The sequence below is a fragment of the Schistocerca gregaria genome, chromosome 3, assembly GCF_023897955.1.
Source record: "Schistocerca gregaria isolate iqSchGreg1 chromosome 3, iqSchGreg1.2, whole genome shotgun sequence".
In the NCBI taxonomy this organism is placed as follows: Eukaryota; Metazoa; Arthropoda; class Insecta; order Orthoptera; family Acrididae; genus Schistocerca; species Schistocerca gregaria.
In genome coordinates, this window is record NC_064922.1 from 723,637,683 (window position 1) to 723,655,818 (window position 18,136).

At 39.0% G+C, this 18,136-nt stretch overlaps 1 protein-coding gene across 1 annotated transcript in view; it reads left to right on the top strand.

Moving 5' to 3' along the window:
- Window positions 1-18,136, top strand: part of LOC126354542 (testis-expressed protein 47-like) — a 119,700-nt gene that overhangs the window by 53,805 nt on the left and 47,759 nt on the right. The window contains exon 3 of the mRNA XM_050004273.1: window positions 1,527-1,640. Within this exon, the coding sequence (XP_049860230.1) occupies window positions 1,527-1,640 (114 nt within the window). The remainder of the gene's footprint in view (window positions 1-1,526; window positions 1,641-18,136) is intronic.

Consider the following 18,136-nt stretch of genomic DNA (forward strand, 5'->3'; position numbering starts at 1 on the left):
ATCTGTGAAGAGCACATGAAGGTCTTTGTTCTACTTCTAAATTCTCTCAGTGGACCATTGCAGTATGTGAACATTGTCTGTGGTATAGCTACTCTACAGAAGTAGCTTACAATGACTGATTCTGCTACTTAATGTATAACTTGACTCAATTCACCTCCATTCAGGCTCTCCTTGTGATGAGATTTCTGGAACAAAAGGTGTGAATGGATGAATAGCAAAATAGCAATGCATATGACTTGCATCATCTGACATATGGTGTGGCTAACATTGCATCCTGTCATGATGTGTTTTATATCATTCACTTCATATTTGCAAACTAAGCAATCTTGAATAGTCCAGGGGAAAGGATTACTCAATTTGGAAGCTGAAGCATGTGTCTGTTAATCAGGCATATCCAATATATGGTTATCTCTTACTTGTAACTACACCATAAGCTGGAGCAGATAGAATAGTGATGTCAACTTTTGCCTTGCAACTAGGTGGCTTATTGTAAATGGATTTCCACCTTTTTCTTTAAAACCAAAGAAATAAAAACATTTCAACATTTCTGGTTATGGGACCAGGTTATTTAGTCTGGCAGATGAGTGGTAGCTGGAATCAGCTAAGTTCTTTACTGAATTTCAAGAGATAACAAAAGTTTGAAATGATGATCTAATGGAAGGTGCATGAATGACATAGAAAACATGTATTGGTTACATGAAAAGGAAAGTTGCCACTCACCATATAGTGGAGGTGCTGAGTTGCAAATAGGCACAACAAAAAGACTGTCATAGATAAAGCCTATCTGTGACTCAGCATCTCTGCTATATGGTGATTAGAAACTTATTTTTAATAATATTGTTACATTCAAACCTAGATTTTCCATTGTTTGATTATTGTTAAGATGATGTTGATGATAACATTTTAATATTTATGAATTTTCTTTGAACATTTCTGGGTAAGATATGACTTGTTCCACAATTTTGCATCAGAGACACAGGCCAAATACTTACAGTCTCTTCCATCTCTGTACACATTATCTTAAAGGAAATTTTTTCAGAATTATAGGTTTCTGTAGTCTTGGGACATTTCTAAATAATATCATAGTACATCCCACTGAACAAGAAAGTGAAACTGGAAACATGTAAATCTAACACATGTGTCATTCTTTACAGTGAGTCAAAGTCCATCCCTTTCATAATGGAATGGAAGTGGCTGTCTTTAAAATTTAATAACATTACTTGAAGTGTGTAACCTATATTTTCACACATGAAAATAAGCACTCATTCATAAGAGGAATTTTTGAATTTTAAGGTTATTGTGCTTGCTTGAACCTAAATGTATCTATAATGTGCTTTTGAAGCACATAATTTCATGAATTTGCTGCAGTATAAACAAGTATTTTTAAGAATATCTAAAAAAATGTTTATTTCATATGTACAAGCATCTGCACTTACTCTATCCATGTTCACACTTAAGGAGTACCATTTAATATTACTTGAATTGAAACATTTTAGTTCTGTATTCCATTATAAAAGACGTTACAGGGATCAGAAGAAACACTGAACAGACACCTGCAGCTGTTACTGGAACAAATAGAGACTGGAGTAATTGCAATCAGTGCTATGAAGGTTATTCTTGTGTCTTACCATATTAAACAGGTAAGAAATTTTTTACTCAGGTTACCTGTACTGCTAAAGATGCTATCTAAATTGTTGGTTCATGTACTACTTCAGGAACATGAAAACATGAGTTGACTCCTTCATGCAGATCTCCAGCGTGAGCCTTGCTCAGTTTGTGCACTATTTAAAACCTTGTCTCCCAAGTAAAACAGTTAACAGACCAAAGAGGCACCACTTTTTATGGCCAAGATAACCATGTTTATCACCAGAGCTGGGAGGCCATGTGGAATGTTATGTTGCCAGGATTGGCATCTTTGCTAACAGCCAACTTCACCTTGAATAAGAAAATGTTTTAATTCATAAGAATAATTTTTTCTAATTGGAACTGTAATCTTAGTGGTAACTGGTAACTTTTTGAAACAAGTAACTCACAAAAATTAGGGAAAAACAGCCCTACTCCTATGCTTCATCATTATCTATTTATCCTTTCTCAGCTACCCACATAAAATTACCATACAAAATTTCCTACTCTTTAATTACTGACATTTCTGAATTAATTCTTAGAAGAAGGTGCTTCATTTTGTTTAGTTTAATTGATTCAAAAGTTTTATTGCTATTCTTTGTGGCTGCGGTTTCAAAATACTGTATCATATTTACATCCTTTCTGCTCTGTTAATTTATTCCTTACCCACAGTTTCTGGCTGATAATTTTAAGCTGAGAGTATAGGGCACATGATACAATTTTATAGGCAGACAAAGACAGGTGAACATCAGTATTTTGGCTGCATTTATCATACTATATTAGATCAATTTGTAAATACAATGTGTACGCATCAAATGTACATCAAAGAAAGCAGGATTACACTTTAGAGGCACAAGTGAGATAATTACATATTTTCTGCTGTAACATAACATCTAAATCAGAGAAAGGCAGTCACTCGCTTATGGCAGATCAATATGTGTAACACAGTGACATATAACAGAAGACAGCATACACACTACCTTCCAAGCACTATCTCTTTTGCCAGCAATATTACACACATTCACACAGACACTTAAACACACACTCCTGTTACCATGCAAGACTAATTATTGATGCTCAGTTTTTGAAATTAGTGACCTGAGCTGATGGCAGTGAGGGGGACACAGGGAATGATGCAAGGAGGGAGTAGCAGAAAAAAGGCAGGTCTTCGGATAGATGATTCGAGGCTCCACAACAAAATGAAAAAAGTACAGAGGGTGCAGAAAGAGGTGTAGGAAGAGGAAGAGGGGAGAACTGAGGGGGGGAAAGGGAAGGGGAGGGAATAAAAAAAAGGACAGAAAAGTGAAGGTGAAGAGGGAGAAAGGGGGGAGAGAAGGGAGAGGGTCAAAAAGGGGATGAGGAGAGGGGGAGAGAGAGGAGAGTGAAGCAAAAATGCCTCTTTTGGTGGAGGGGGGGGGGGGGGGAGTGAGACATGGAATGGTGTAAGAAGGCATTGCATGATCTGAATCGAGACTGAGTTATATGGACAGAACAGAGAAGCAAAATGGCAAGGTGAGTCAGCGAGATACGGTTAGTGGAGGTTTAAGCCAGGGAGATTGCAAGAGTGCAGTATGTGTTGAAGAGACAATTCCCATGTGCTTGGTTCAGAGAAACTAGAGAGAAGAGAGTATTCAAATGGACCACTCAGCAGCTTTTGAAGTCATTCATGTTGTGGTTTGCAGCAATTCCTTCTCCACCCAGATCATACATTGCTTTCTCCAACCACTCTTCCTTTGCCCCTCCCTCCAGGGGGGGAGGGAGGGGCAAAGGAAGAGTGGTTGGAGAAAGCAATGTATGATCTGGGTGGAGAAGGAATTGCTGCAAACCACAACATGAATGACTTCAAAAGCTGCTGCCCACCATGTGGGCATTCTCCCTCTCCCTCTCACTCTCACTCTCTCTCCCCCCTCTCTCTCCCACTCCCTCTCCATCTCCTTCCCTCTCTCTCTTCCTCTCCTCTCCCATCTTTTCAGTCTCTTTCCCCTCTCTCTCCCCTCCCTTTCTCTCTCTTCATCTTCAACTCTCCCTCCCTTTTTCGCCCTCAGTTACCCCCTTCTTCCCCTTCCTGCATCTGTTTTTGTTGTACCCTCTGTATTTTTTGTCTTGTTGTGCAGCCACAAAGCCATCTGTTCAAAGGCACACCTCTTTCACTCTATTCCCTCCTTCCTACCTTTTAAATGATTTAAGAAAAATTAACTTCTTTTCTTCCTAAATTGATTTAGTTGCTTGTTAAGAGCCTTTTACCTGCTTCATCTGGTGCACTCATTTTCAATTTGAGATCTCCTGTTTTGTGTAATGATTTTCCTTTCCTCTTATTATGTGGTCACATACTTCTTTATTTAGCACATGTTTATCACTTGCTCTCACTGCTATAATATTCTGATTATATTATTTTTTAGTGGTTCACTTCCCCATGTAGGATTTGTGTAGGGCAGCTGTGGGACAACAAGTCCATAGTGTGTTATCCTGAGAGTGATTATCATTTACAATGTTAGCACTTTTGCTCAAGATGTAAACAACCCAGGTCTCACAAGCATTAAAATTCTGAGATTATGAACTGAATTCAAATTTAGTTTTTATGACTTTTCTGTCTGAAGTATCATCATGTAGAAATGTATGTAATTCAGAATACAGCTTGTTTACAGAAGTTACCACATTGTACACATCTTAAAATTCTTGTTCTTGTAGATAATGGCCTTGCTTTTAGTCATTCCAGGGATTCCTTTACTCCACCTTGACCTCACTATCCTTCCCCAGTTCCCTCACTAAGAACACCAACCTTACAGCAGAAGAAAGGACAGCCATACACAACCTCAAAACAAATGGAGACCTAATCGACCTACCTGCAGACAAAGATTCCACCACTGTTATTATGAATCAGAATGACTACTTGGTGGAAGGCCTCAGCCAGTTATCTTACTTCTCCACCAATAAACTCTGCCAGTGTGATCCATCCTAGAAGTCCAACATAACCTCCAATCTCTGCTTCAAGCCTTGGGCCCTTCTCAGAAATTCTCACCTGAATCCATTCCCTCCTCACTCTTATGACACCACATACAACTCCACCTTGTACATGCCTCCCAAAATCCATAAACTCAACAATCCTGGACGCCACATTATAGCTGCTTATTGTGGTTCCTGTGAAAGAATTTCAGCCCTCATTAACCAACACCTCCAACCAAATGCCAAAAAGCTAGCCTCCTATGTCAAAGACATCAACCTCTTCCTTTGCTTACTCTTCATCATCCCCACCCTTTGCTTCCTGAGTCCTTACATATCACTGTTGATGTCACTTCCTTATATACCAACATTCCTCAGGCACATGGTGTTGCCACTATTGAATGCCATCACCCCCAAAGTCCTCCAGACTCCTAACCCACTATTCCATTCTTGGTTCACCTTAGTTACTTCATCCTAACACACACTACTTCTTCTTTGAATTGAAAGGTGTACAAACAAATCTGCGGCACAGCAATAGGTTCCCACATAACAAACTTCCCTGCCAACCTGTTTATGGCCATCTGGAGGAAACCTCCCTAGTCTCCAAAAATCACAAACCACTGGTCTGGTTCAGGTTCACTGAAGATATCTTCTTGATGTGGACTCGGGGCCAATATACCGTCTTTTCATTCCTTTACAACTTCATCTTTTCTTCTACCCAATACATCTGATGCTCCTCAACCAAGCGTGCACCTTCCTGGACTTTGACCTTCTCCTCTCTGATGGCTCCATTGACATGTCTGTCCACAATGAACCCACCAAACACCAACAGTTCCTGTATGTTGATAGCTGCCATACCTTCCCTGGTGACTCAGGGATGGCATATCTGCAGTAACAATAACTCCCTTGCCCATTATGCTGAAGGTCTCACCAAGGCCTTCACAGGCAGTCACTACCCCCAGACCCACTCTGCAAATAGATCTCCCATGCCATTTCTGCACACACCCCCAATACTCCCGCCATCCCCAAAAACTAGCCACAAAGAAGTGCACCTTTCACGACCCAGTTCCACCCCAGACTGGTAGAACTGAACTACATCCTTTGTCATGGCTTTGGTTACCTATCATCATGCACTGAAATAAGGGACAGCCTACTGAAGATCCTTCCCACCCCTCCAAAAGTTTTATTCTGTCACCCACCCAACTTCCACGACCTCCTAGTGCATAACTATACTACTGCTAATCCCAATCCCTTGCCACAGAGATCACATTCCTGTGGAAGACCTGGGTGCAAGACCTGCCCAATTCACCCACCAAGCACTTCCTATTCCAGTCCTGTCACAGGCTTATCCTGCCTCAGCACACAGCAAGCCACATGTGAAAGCAGCCATGTCATATGTCACCTCTGTTGCAATCACTGCACAGCTCTCTATTGGTATGACTATGAACCAGCTGTCCACCAGGATGAATGGCCATTGCCAAACTGGTAAAGAGCATGGTTGACCACCCTGTGGCTCAACATACAGCTGAACATTGCATACTAGATTTCAATAGGTGCTTCACAACCCAGGCCATCTGGGTCCTCCCATACACCACCAGCTTTTTTGAACTGCACATACTGACACTGTTTTTCCCGTTCCACAAGGAGTTTATCTAAGATGAGACTGAAGTGTGTGGTGACTGTCCATCTCCTTGGTGAACACCTAATTTAATTTCAAAGAGTTTGGATATTTCACATATAAATGTTATTCTGGACATTGTGCCCATCAGTGTTTGACTGATAACACTTACTGTCTTTTGTCTAGTCCCTGCCCTTCTAGAATATCAGAGACTATCTGTCAGCCAAACCACATTTTCTTGAAGTTGATGAATGATTGAGCTGTTTCGGATTGTCTTATTATTTCAGTATTGTTTTTACACTGAAGATCAGTTCTATGCATGAGCACCTTAGTAGAAAACTCACTCGGTATTTGCTGATCTATGTTCATGACGTGATTGTGTTCTTTGAAGTAAACATGCTAGGAATATCTTGAATGTGAATTGAAGGAGAAGGATCCCCTGTAGTTATTTTTGTCCATACGTTAACATTTTTCATGGAATGGGTGCGTGAGTGTGTACTTCCAGTCTTTCTATGTGCTAAATATCCATGATGATTTGTGTAAGTCCCTCATTTATGTTTATTTCTGTGTATCTCAATAACTCTTCAGTGCTGCCATCTTGCCCTGATGTCCTGTTGTTACTGAGCCATATGATGTGTTTGTAGATTTTATCGTTAGTGGAAGGTTGAGATGTTGTGTATGTGTGTGTGAACAGGAGTCTCCCTGGAAATATTAGATGTGGTTCTGGTCAGTTGTATAGCTCAGAGAAGTATCAGAATTCTTCCCCACAAATGCCGTGATTTGTCAGAGGGTGTTTACCATCCTTCTTTCTTCAACATCTACATTTACATCATACTCTGCAGGCCACCTAATGGTGTGTGGCAGAGGGTACTTTTGGTATCACTATTTGATCCCTCCAACCCTGTTCCACTCACGAATAGTACATGGGAAGAATGATTGTCAGTAAGCCTCTGTACTGGCTCTAATTTCTCCTTGTGGTCAATATGTGAGATGTATGTGGGGGGAAGTAATATGTTGCCTGACTCCTCCTGGAAATTGCTGTACCAAAATTTCAGTAGTAAATCTCTCCATGATGCACAACTTCTCTATTGTAACATCTGCCAGTGGAGTTTGTTTAGCATCCCTGATACACTCTCTCACCAGCTAAATGATCCCATGATGAAACACGCTGCTCTTCATTGGATCTTCTGTATCTCCTCTATCAGTCCTACCTGATAGCGATCCCATATAGATGAACAATACTCAAGAATCGGGCGAGCAAGCACCTTATAAGCCACTTCCTTCATGGGTGAATTACATTTTCTGAATATACTTCTGATGAATCTGAGTCTTGTGTCTGCTTTTTCCACTATCAGTTTTATATGGTCATTCCACTTAAGGTCACTCTGGATAGTTACACCTAGGTATTTTATGACAGATGCTGTCTCTAGCTATTTGTCATCAATAGTGCAGCTGTACAGTAGTGGATTTCTTTTCCTATGTATGTGCAATATGTTACATTTATTTATGTTTAGGGTCAACTGCCGGAGTCTGCACCATTCATCAGTTCTCTGCAGGTTGTTCTGCAAATTCTTACTATCTTCTGGCATTGCTACTTTGGAATAACAACTGCACCACCTATGAATAGCCTTAAAGAGCATCAGACGCTTGCTACTAGATCATTTATGTTTATTGTGAACAGCAACGGTCCTATCACACTTCCCCGTGGTACTCCAGATATTACGCTTTATTATGCTTTTGGCTCTCCCATGGAACTGTAGGTTCTGTAGTATAGAAAAAAGATTCATACAACAGGAGGAAAAGATGTGTGCCCTTCAGGCTGAACTAGATTCGGTAAAAACTGAATTAGCTAAGTTAAAGGGGGAAAAAGACTGCGGGAAATGGGAATTGGTAACAAGGAAATCACAAAAAGGGACCAGCCATGTAGATGTTGTCGAAGTTCCAGTTATGAATACATTCTCCTTGTTACCTGAAGTAGGAAGGGAGGAGCCAAAAAAAGGAGTAGATGAAAGTAGGGTCCAGCAGACTACTAAAATTGGTAACAGCATTAGGTCGGGAAAATCTAGTAATAGGAAAAGAAAAGTCTTGCTGCTAGGTAGCAGTCATGGGAGGGGTGTAGGCCAACTAGTGCAGGAGAAATTAGGAGCAGATTACCAGGTCACGAGTTTGTTTAAGCCAAGTGCTAGGCTTAGCCAGGTGATAGAAGACATAGGACCACTCTGTAGGGACTTTGACAAGAATGATGAGGTGACAGTAATAGGTGGGGCAGGAAACAGCCTGGCTAAGGATAGGAATTATGATATTAAGAGTGACCTGGATAAAATAGGAGCTGCAACAGGATGTATGAATGTGGGTTTTGTTGAGGTATTGCAGCATTACGATCAGCCCTCGGTTAACCCTTCTGTGTGGCGAGTTAACAGAGAGTTGAGCGAGCAGCTGCTGGACGGTGCAAAAACACAAATTTATACAGTGCCTGTCGGTAGCATTGGGAGATGGGGATACACTTGACATGGCCTGCACCTAAATAGTCTAGGGAAGGATAATTAGCTGATTTAATTGTAGGTCGTCTAAAGGGGGCCACTAGCACTCAAGGCGAAAACCCTGTAACCCGAAAGGGCATAGGGGCACCTTTTTTTAGGTTGAACAAGATGTCCAGACAGGCAGCTCTGTAAAGGTAAAAAAAATAAATGGTTCGAATAAAGGTAGAGGAAACAGTTGTGTTAATATATTTCACCAAAATATCAGGGGATTAAGGAACAAAATAGATGAACTAATAATTTGTTTTGAGAATATTAAAAATACAACAGAAGTTGATGTACTGTGCCTGTCTGAACATCATATAACTACACAAATGGAAAATGTAAATATTAATGGGTATAAAATAGCAACTTATTTTTGTAGAGACAATATGGAGAAAGGAGGAGCTGCCATTTATGTTAAGGGGGAACATAGTTTTAAAAACATAGAAACTGCAAAATTCTGTGTAGAACAGCACATTGAAGTATGCGCTTGTGAGCTTAAATTGGACAGTGGTAAATTCATAATTGTGACTGTGTATAGGTCCCCACTTGGAAATTTTCAAATGTTTCTTAAAAACCTAGATCTCTTGCTGCGTTATCTGTCAGAAAAGGGAAAACACATTATCATTTGTGGAGATTTTAACGTAGATTTTCTTAAACACTCAAGCAAGAAGAACGACCTTGAACTATTACTTTGCTCTTACAATCTGACATCAGTCATTGATTTTCCTACTCGTATTGTACAAGACAGTAGCACCCTGATAGATAACATTTTCATAGACCAGGATAAATTAAAAGAAGTAAGCACCTATCCTATTAAGAACGGGCTTTCTGATCACGATGCACAGCTACTTTCAATTCATGACTTTGCTCCATACAGTAATGTGAAAAAAAACAAACAAAATAATACTCCCAATTAACCATATAACAATTCAACAATTTAAGGAAAGCTTGAAAAGGGTAGACTGGGAGGATGTTTATCGGGAACCTGATGCAAATGTTAAATTTAACTTATTCCATGATAAACTTGTGGGTATATTTGAAAACAGTTTTCCTAAGAAATGTAGTGAATCATAATTCAAATAAACTTGATAAAAAACCATGGCTGACTAAAGGGATTAAAATTTCTTGTAGCCGGAAATGGGAACTATACCAAGACACTAGAATAAGTCGAGATGAAGAAAAGCTCAACCATTATAAAAAATATTGTAATATATTAAGGAAAGTTATAAAAAAAATCCAGAAGTATGTGTGTCAAGTCTGAGATTAGCACCTCTGATGACAAAGTTAAAACAATACGGAATATAGTTAAAAGGGAAACAGGGCAACCAAGGTCACAGGTCAACAGTGTTACTGTTAAGCACAATGAAAAGCTTATAAATGAAAAATCACAGGTTGAAAATATTTTTAATAATCATTTTATAAATGTAGTGGAATATATAGGCACCAGCTGCTCACCAGATAGGGCAGAACTCTATATGAAAGAGGCATTCCCGGTGCAAACAAATGGAATTGAAATCCTACCCACCTCACCGTCTGAAATTAAGAAAATAATAAATTCACTTAAGAATAAAAACTCACGTGGAACTGATGGTATCTCCAATAGAATACTAAAATCTTGTCCACACCTGATAAGTCGAGTTCTCAGCCACATATGTAATAGCTCATTGAATCAGGGAATATTTCCTGACAGATTGAAATATGCCATAGTTAAACCCTCGTATAAAAAAGGTGACAAGACAGATGTCAACAATTATCGTCCTATTTCACTTCTGACATCCTTCTCAAAAGTGTTTGAAAAAGTAATGTACTCAAGAGTAACTTTACACATTAGTGGGGATAACGTTTTAACAAAATGTCAGTTCGGTTTTCAGAAAGGTGTTTCAACAGATAGTGCTATACACGCTTTCACTGATCAAATTTTAAATGCTCTGGATAGTAGAACATCACCAATTGGGATTTTCTGTGATCTCTCTAAGGCTTTTGATTGTGTGGATCATGAAATCCTCTTAGATAAGCTGAATTACTATGGAATGAATGGTTCAGTACACAGATGGTTCACTTCATATTTAACTGGTAGAATGCAGAAGGTTGAAACAGTAAACCCACATAGTACACAAAGGGCATCAGATTATTCAGACTGGGGATGTATCAAGAATGGGGTACCACAGGGTTCTGTCTTGGGGCCTTTATTGTTTTTAATATATGTTAATGACTTGCCTAATTATATTCATTGTTAGTTCTAAAGTGAAATATGTAGGATGAAAAACATGGTTACAGAGAAACTTAAAAGTCAATAGCAACTAATAGTGACATTATAAGTTTGTAGTGTACCTTCATTCATGACATTCCTGTTCTTTACACTATATTATTGTTTTCCAGTCAATGTGTTCTGTGCTGTGCACAACCTGTATCTTACGTTGTGCTGTATGAAGTACTCTGTTCCATACATCATGTTAGTTCTTGCTATAACAAACTTGGTGACGAGTGAGGATTATGTTTTCTCTGCATGTTAGTGTCAGTCGTTCAACAAACATTTCAATGGAAGAAATACTCCAACATTCATCGCCTAGTAGCAAGCTTTCACAAAACAACAACAGGTTCTTGCCGCTGCTGTCAATCAAGTGGCATCTGCATATTCACAACAGGTTACTCTCGTATCAGTGCAACTGTCACCCTTTCTATTATATGATCAATTGGCTGTCGATTAGGACTTGTATGAGGCATGAGCATGCTAACATTTCCAGGTTTTTAATATGGGTGATGTAAACCTGTGTAAGGCTTTCTGTCTCCTGGATTTCACCGACATGTATCAACTGTTGTGTCACATTGTATCTTTGCAAGAACTGGCCACCTTATCATTTGGTGAAATGTGCAAGCTTCTCTCAATCTATTGTTGTGACAGAACTTATGTCATTGTGATCCACATAGAACTTAACCATTGTCAGAAACGCCCAAACTGATAATATAAAGGCTGGGCTGCAGAATTACACAGTTGAGCCGTCACTAGCACCCATCACAAATCCTACACTGATCACATGTGCGTGATGTTATTATTCATCTGGTCCTGGATAGGGAAGTCCATGAAAAAGCACAGTGCGGAATCTGATGCTTACAGACGGGCTCAAAATAGCACAGTTTTTTGGATCATCATTGGCCACAGGCGATCAGATTGGTGCATGGGATGAGGTATCAGAAGTTGCTGTCAGCCCCTGTTAGGCATGCTGCAAGTATTCAGGATGATGGAGAAGCCATTGCAGCAGTACAACCTTCAACTCAGTGTTGTGTGCGGCAGTGTTGGTTATGGCCACAGTGGCAACAGGCTGAGTCACAGCAGCGGCCGCGTGTCCCCCATTTATTTTACTTGTACTGCTTTGTACAATACAAGTGTGTTGTGTGCCCTAAGCAATGGGTGGTTTGCAATGAGTGTTGAAAGAAAGGTCACATTGCATCATTGTGTAACACTTCTTCAAACGTGGAGGACACAGTAGTACTAATGAACATAAACTGTATCTCTACAATGACTGTTTCCCAGAACAAAATGTCTATTGACTTGAGTGCATTTGATAAACTGCTAAAGATACAAGTGGACACAAGAGCTACAATGACTTTACTAAAAGCACTAATTTACAAGGACTTGGGCTCCCCTCCCCTCACACAGGTTTCACAGAAGCTGGTTAGCTAAAATAAACAGCAGATTCTGATCCTAGGTCAGTTTCCTACTCCTGTATCTTATAAATCTGTTGTTCACCTTATCACCTTCATTGTTGTGGATTATTCCCATACTGCAGACTTATTTAGGCTAGATGCATTTAACATTTTCGGTTCTCCAATGCCAATGAGTTACTTTAGTGTCAGAATCCAGTTCCATATGAGCAACTAGAGTCTGTATGCTCTGAGTTTTTGTCTCTGTTTTCCGCTGGGCTAGGTTGAGCCACCCGTTTTCAGGCCCACATTACCAAGAAAGAGTCTGCCTGTCCTCGTTGTTGTTGTTGTTGTTGTTGTTTTTTTTTTTTTTTTTTTTTTTTTTGGGGGGGGGGGGGGGGGCTTGACAGATGCCTGTCACATTGCACGATTCTTTCATTCTTTCAAGGCCAAATTAGACCATTTCACATTGCTCAATTTCATTTGGCCTACTTCTTTCAGTGAACAGGCTACCATTAGTCATCGTTAAGAAGCTAAGGGGTCTTCATCTCTGTGGCAACTTCAGTGTCATGATTAATATACAGTCCATGGTATATACTGTAATCTTACCCTACTGCTCATCACTATTAAAGTTCTCATTCTTTGCACAAATTTTGAAAACTTCTAGGGGCATAAGATTACAAAAAAAGAACTTTTTTACTTATCTTGTCATTGTTGTAGCCGTTGCTGATGGCTCAAAATCTTGTTCTGTCTAGGAGTACATTCTTGCTGCTGAAAAGTTTGATTTAACATTGCAAGTTCTTGAAGGAAAAAATAACTGATGAAGTGTTGGCTGTTGCTATGAATATCTTTTTATTTTATCCCATTCTTCTAAAGCACACTGACTTTGTAATTTCCACATTCAAAAAAACCAATAATTACACTGTTGGTGACATACTTATAAAAACATCTACTTCTGTCTGAGGTATGCACACTACTACTTACATTCTGTGGTACTCACAATTTTCAAAGAGTTTACAAAGCGAAAGAGTTTACAAACTTTCTCGACAGGAGAAAAATCTTTATCAAGTTACATCATTATTTTATAAACAAATTTAATAATTAGTGTTTGATTGTGCAATTAATAATATGAGTTTTAAGTATGCCAGAAATTTTGTAATTTCAATTATTTTTAAAAGAGGAGTAATTTTAACTGTTATTTAACTATTTTTTTTTATACATTTTAGCCTGAAATATAATACATCGCATACAAAATCAAATGAATTCTTTTAGTGAAGAAGAAGCAAGAATCGATATATTAGATTAGATTAGATTAATACTTGTTCCATAGATCATGAATACGACACTTTGTGATGATGTGGAATGTGTCAGGTTAATAAATGATGTCTGTACAAGATATTACATTACACAAAATATTGCATGACACTAATGTTTAAGTTTTTTCCTCCTTAATTTATATTTAAAAATTCAGCCAGTGAGTAGAAGGAGTTGTCATCTAGAAATTCTTTTAATTTATTTTTAAATGTTGGTTGACTATCTGTTAGGCTTTTGATGCTGTTTGGTAGCTGACCAAAGACTTTTGTGGCAGAATAATTTACCCCTTTCTGTGTCAAAGTCAGATTTAACCCTGCATAGTGAAGATCATCCTTTCTCCTGGTGTTATAGCTATGCACACTGCTATTACTTTTGAACTGGGTAGGATTATTAACAACAAATTTCATTAGTGACTATATATACTGCGAGGTTACTGTGAGGATCCCTAGATCCTTAAATAGATGTCTGCAGGCTGGCCATGGGTGGGCTCCAGAAAATATTCTGATTACACGTTTTGGAGCAATGAATACTTTTCTACTCAACGATGAATTGCCCCAGAATATGATGCCATACGAAAGCAGTGAATGAAAGTAGGCATAGTAAGCTAATTTGCTGAGATTCTTGTCACCAAAATTTGCAATAACCCTAATAGTATACGTAGCTGAACTCAGACATTTCAGCACACCATCAATGTGTTGCTTCCAGTTTAACCTCTCATCAATGGACACACCTAAAAATTTTGAAAATTCTACCTTAGCTACAGACATCTGTTCAAAGTCTATATTCATTACTGGAGTTGTGTCATTTACTGTACGGAACTGTATATACTGTACGGAACTGTATATAGTATATATGGTATCAGTTGTCTCTACATATATAAAAAAAGGATAATGTTAGAGAAGAAGGATTCATTATAATATGTACCCTCTGCTCCACCTGACAAACAGCTCACAAAATTGGCAGGTGGCCACTACTTTTCCAAGACTGATTTGTTGGAAGTGTACCTCCAACACCCCTCGATGAGGCCACTATGTACCTTCTCACTGTCAATGCACCTTTTGGCCTGTACCAGTATCAACACTTGCCTTATGGCATCGCTAGTGTGCCCACAATTTTTCAGCATATTTTAGAACAGCTAACAGCCTCTGTACATCGCTGCACCAATTATCTCAATGATATTGTTGTTTGATTTCTTCCACCAGAGACCACCTTAGCAATCTCCAATCATCATTTTTTGTTTTGCAGTCTGCAGATCTCAAGTATAATCTCAGTTATTTTAGCCATTAATTGAGTACCTAGGTTTTGAGGTTTCTCACACAGGGAAGTAGCATCACAGTGTTGATGCAATTTTTATCTTTCCCATGGCTGTCCTCCATTAAGGAACTGCAGGGATTTCTAAGTAAAGTTGTGTACTACCATAACTTTTTCTCAGATGCATCCACTGCTGCTCAATCACTGCACGCACTTTTACATAAAAATATGCCTATTTTCTGGTCTCCAGCTTGTGACCGAATGTTTGTTTTTCTTAAATCTAAGCTTCAATCTGCCCTGTGTCTGGCTACTTTTCAGTCAGGTCAGCACCTTGTGTTGGCTACAGATGTCTCTCAGCTCAGTCTAGGTGTGGTTTTGGTGCACAGATACATGGATGGGTCTGAATAACCACTGCTTATGCTTCTAAGACTTTAACTCCCACTTGGCAGTGGTATTCTCAGATTGAAAAGGAGACTTTAGAGATTGTGTTTGCCCTCAAAAAATTTCACCTCTTCTTGTATGGCTCTAACAATATTATGAAAAGGAAAATTGCCACTCACCATATAGTGGAGACTCTGAGTCGCAGATAGGCACAACAAAAAGACTGTCACAAATAAGCTTTATGTGGACAGACAGCTTATTGGTTGTCATGCTCACATAGAATGCAGCACAGTGGTTGCAACTCAGCTTGTAGATCACATGACTGGTTTAACAGATAGCCCTGGCTTTTATGAGATAGTTGATATTTGTGACTGGACTAGAGTTGGTGGTGGTAGGAGGACATATGGGACAGGAGACAGGTCTTGCATGTAAGTCTATTACAGGGATAGGAGAAACTAATGAGCCATAGTGACGTTGAATTTGATGGCGATCGCTAGAAGTACTAGGTAATGTTAAAGACTCTTCATTCATTTTTGTAAATTCTATTGACAATCACTAGGTACAACACCACACAAATCAGCACCAACTCCAGGGATTTTGCCACCACACGCAAACATGTGAAGTGCCCCCCCCCCACCCCCCCCTTTTTCGACATATTTAACTTTTTCCACAATATATTTCACAGATGATGCCTTATTTTCACATATCACACTCATTCGTCTCTTTGTTGTGAATATGTCTTTAAGATCAAAGCACCAGTCAGTGATACGTTTACAGTGCAAGATCAAAGCAGCAGTCAGTGATACGTTTGCAGTGCAATACATGTTTTCCATTTTTGTTGGAGGAAACATTTCTTTCGTAAATCAGAGCGCACTGTTTCTGTACCACAGATAATTTTCAATAAGACCCATGATTTTATGAATAATTTGTATTTCCAATTTATTCTCACATTCCTTCATTTACGCAAGATGGATTTGCCGCCCCCAAAAATCTGGCATGGTTCACGCCTCCCCCCCCCCCCCCCTCCCTAGAGCCAGCCCTGACAATCATCAACACTATTGTTACATGCCTACTTCTTGTTAGGTGCACAGTACTGTTAAGCAGACCGCAGCTAATGTTGGCAGCGAACATAAATATTCCAGAGCTGGGCATCGCCAGTGGTCAGTTAGTCTTACTGTGGCTCAGTTCAGTTGTTAATCTTTCGTCTCTTACTGTCCAGTTTAAAATGGACAAGTTCATAATTAGGAAGAAATGTGACAATGTGGCAAGTGTTAGTGATGGTGAAGCTAGACCCAGTGTTAGTGGTGCTGTGTGTGACAACAAAGACACAGATAGTGACGGAACTGTGGTGGTGACAAAAAACACTGTTCCCGAAAAAAAACAAAAAAAAAACAAAAAAAAAAAGCTGTTATCAGCCCTCTTGGAAACAGCAATTTGCATGGATCAATTACAATAAGGTGAAAGATGTTACTGCCCACCTTGTAGGACAGAGTGGTTTCAAATTTGTAGAGGCATCTGCCTTCAGGTGAGCAAAAAGATCTAATCTTTCAGGTGAATCTCTCACAAAATGTATTTAATCCTTCATAACGTTCAATGCATTTCGACATTCTGGAACTGCTTTCACAGTGTCTTGTAGTGTTAGACTTAAACAATGTGCAAGGCAGTGCACAAACATAGCTCTCTTCAGTTTTGTCCAGCTATACAGAACTTCAGGAATTTTTTCTAGATGTTTCAAGAAATGACAATTCAGATACTGGGGCCAAAGCAAACAGGTTTTTGATTAATATGTAGACATATGATTTTTTTTCATGTTATCACTTTTGGTAAAATTGTTTGGTCACATTGATACCATAAACATAGTACTACAGAGGAAATCCCTACACTTAGAGGAGGCAAATAAGATGATTTCTACTCTTGTACTTCTATCACATTTATTTTGAATCATTCTGGGGTGAAGTAACTTCAAAATGTCAAGATATGGATGTTGATTCCCCAGAATTACCCCATAGAAGAAAAGTCCCTGAGAAATACTATGACTCCATCAATTCATCTGCAGAAACATTCACTGAAGTATGTGACAAATATAGAAGATTGTATTATGAAACAATGGATACATCCATCAGCTTCTTGGAATCATGCTTAAAAACTCAATCATTCATGTTTGTAAATCAAATTGAACAATTTCTTCTTGGTGATAACAAACATTCATTCAATATTTTATCTTTCTAAGAATGAGATATAGACAAAGAATGCTTGCTTCTCCACTGAAGCATGTTTCATGAGATTATCCAAAGTAGTGATTCTGCGAATATTAGTTCGTTGGATGACATAGTGAAATACCTAAAACAGGAAAACTACCTGTTTGACCTACTGGCTGAACTAGTGAAATTCATACGTGTAGTGCTGACAATTCTGGTAACGTCGTGTACTGCTGAGCGATCATTTTCTTGTCTGCCGAGGGTGAAAACGTATCTTTGTTCTATAATGAGGCAGGATCATCTTAATCCCACCACCCTTCTCAATGCCCATAGAGATGATCAATGAAACTTGACTTTGATGCCATATGTGGCGAGTTCATATGCAGGAATGATCTAAGGAGGAGTTCATTTGCCATAAAAAATTAAGGTATGTTCCTTCAACTTTATTTATGTATTTGTTTTGCACCACTACTGACCAATACTCCAATTGAAATGACATTGTGATTGATGTTTCAGCGAGTTGACGGGTAGGGGCTAGTCACCAGCCACTTGTAGTTTGCACGATTTTCAGCTGTTTGCATTTTTCATTACCCTCACAATCTTTTTTTGCTTCTTGAAAGTTGTTATGTTGTGAGGGGAATTTACCA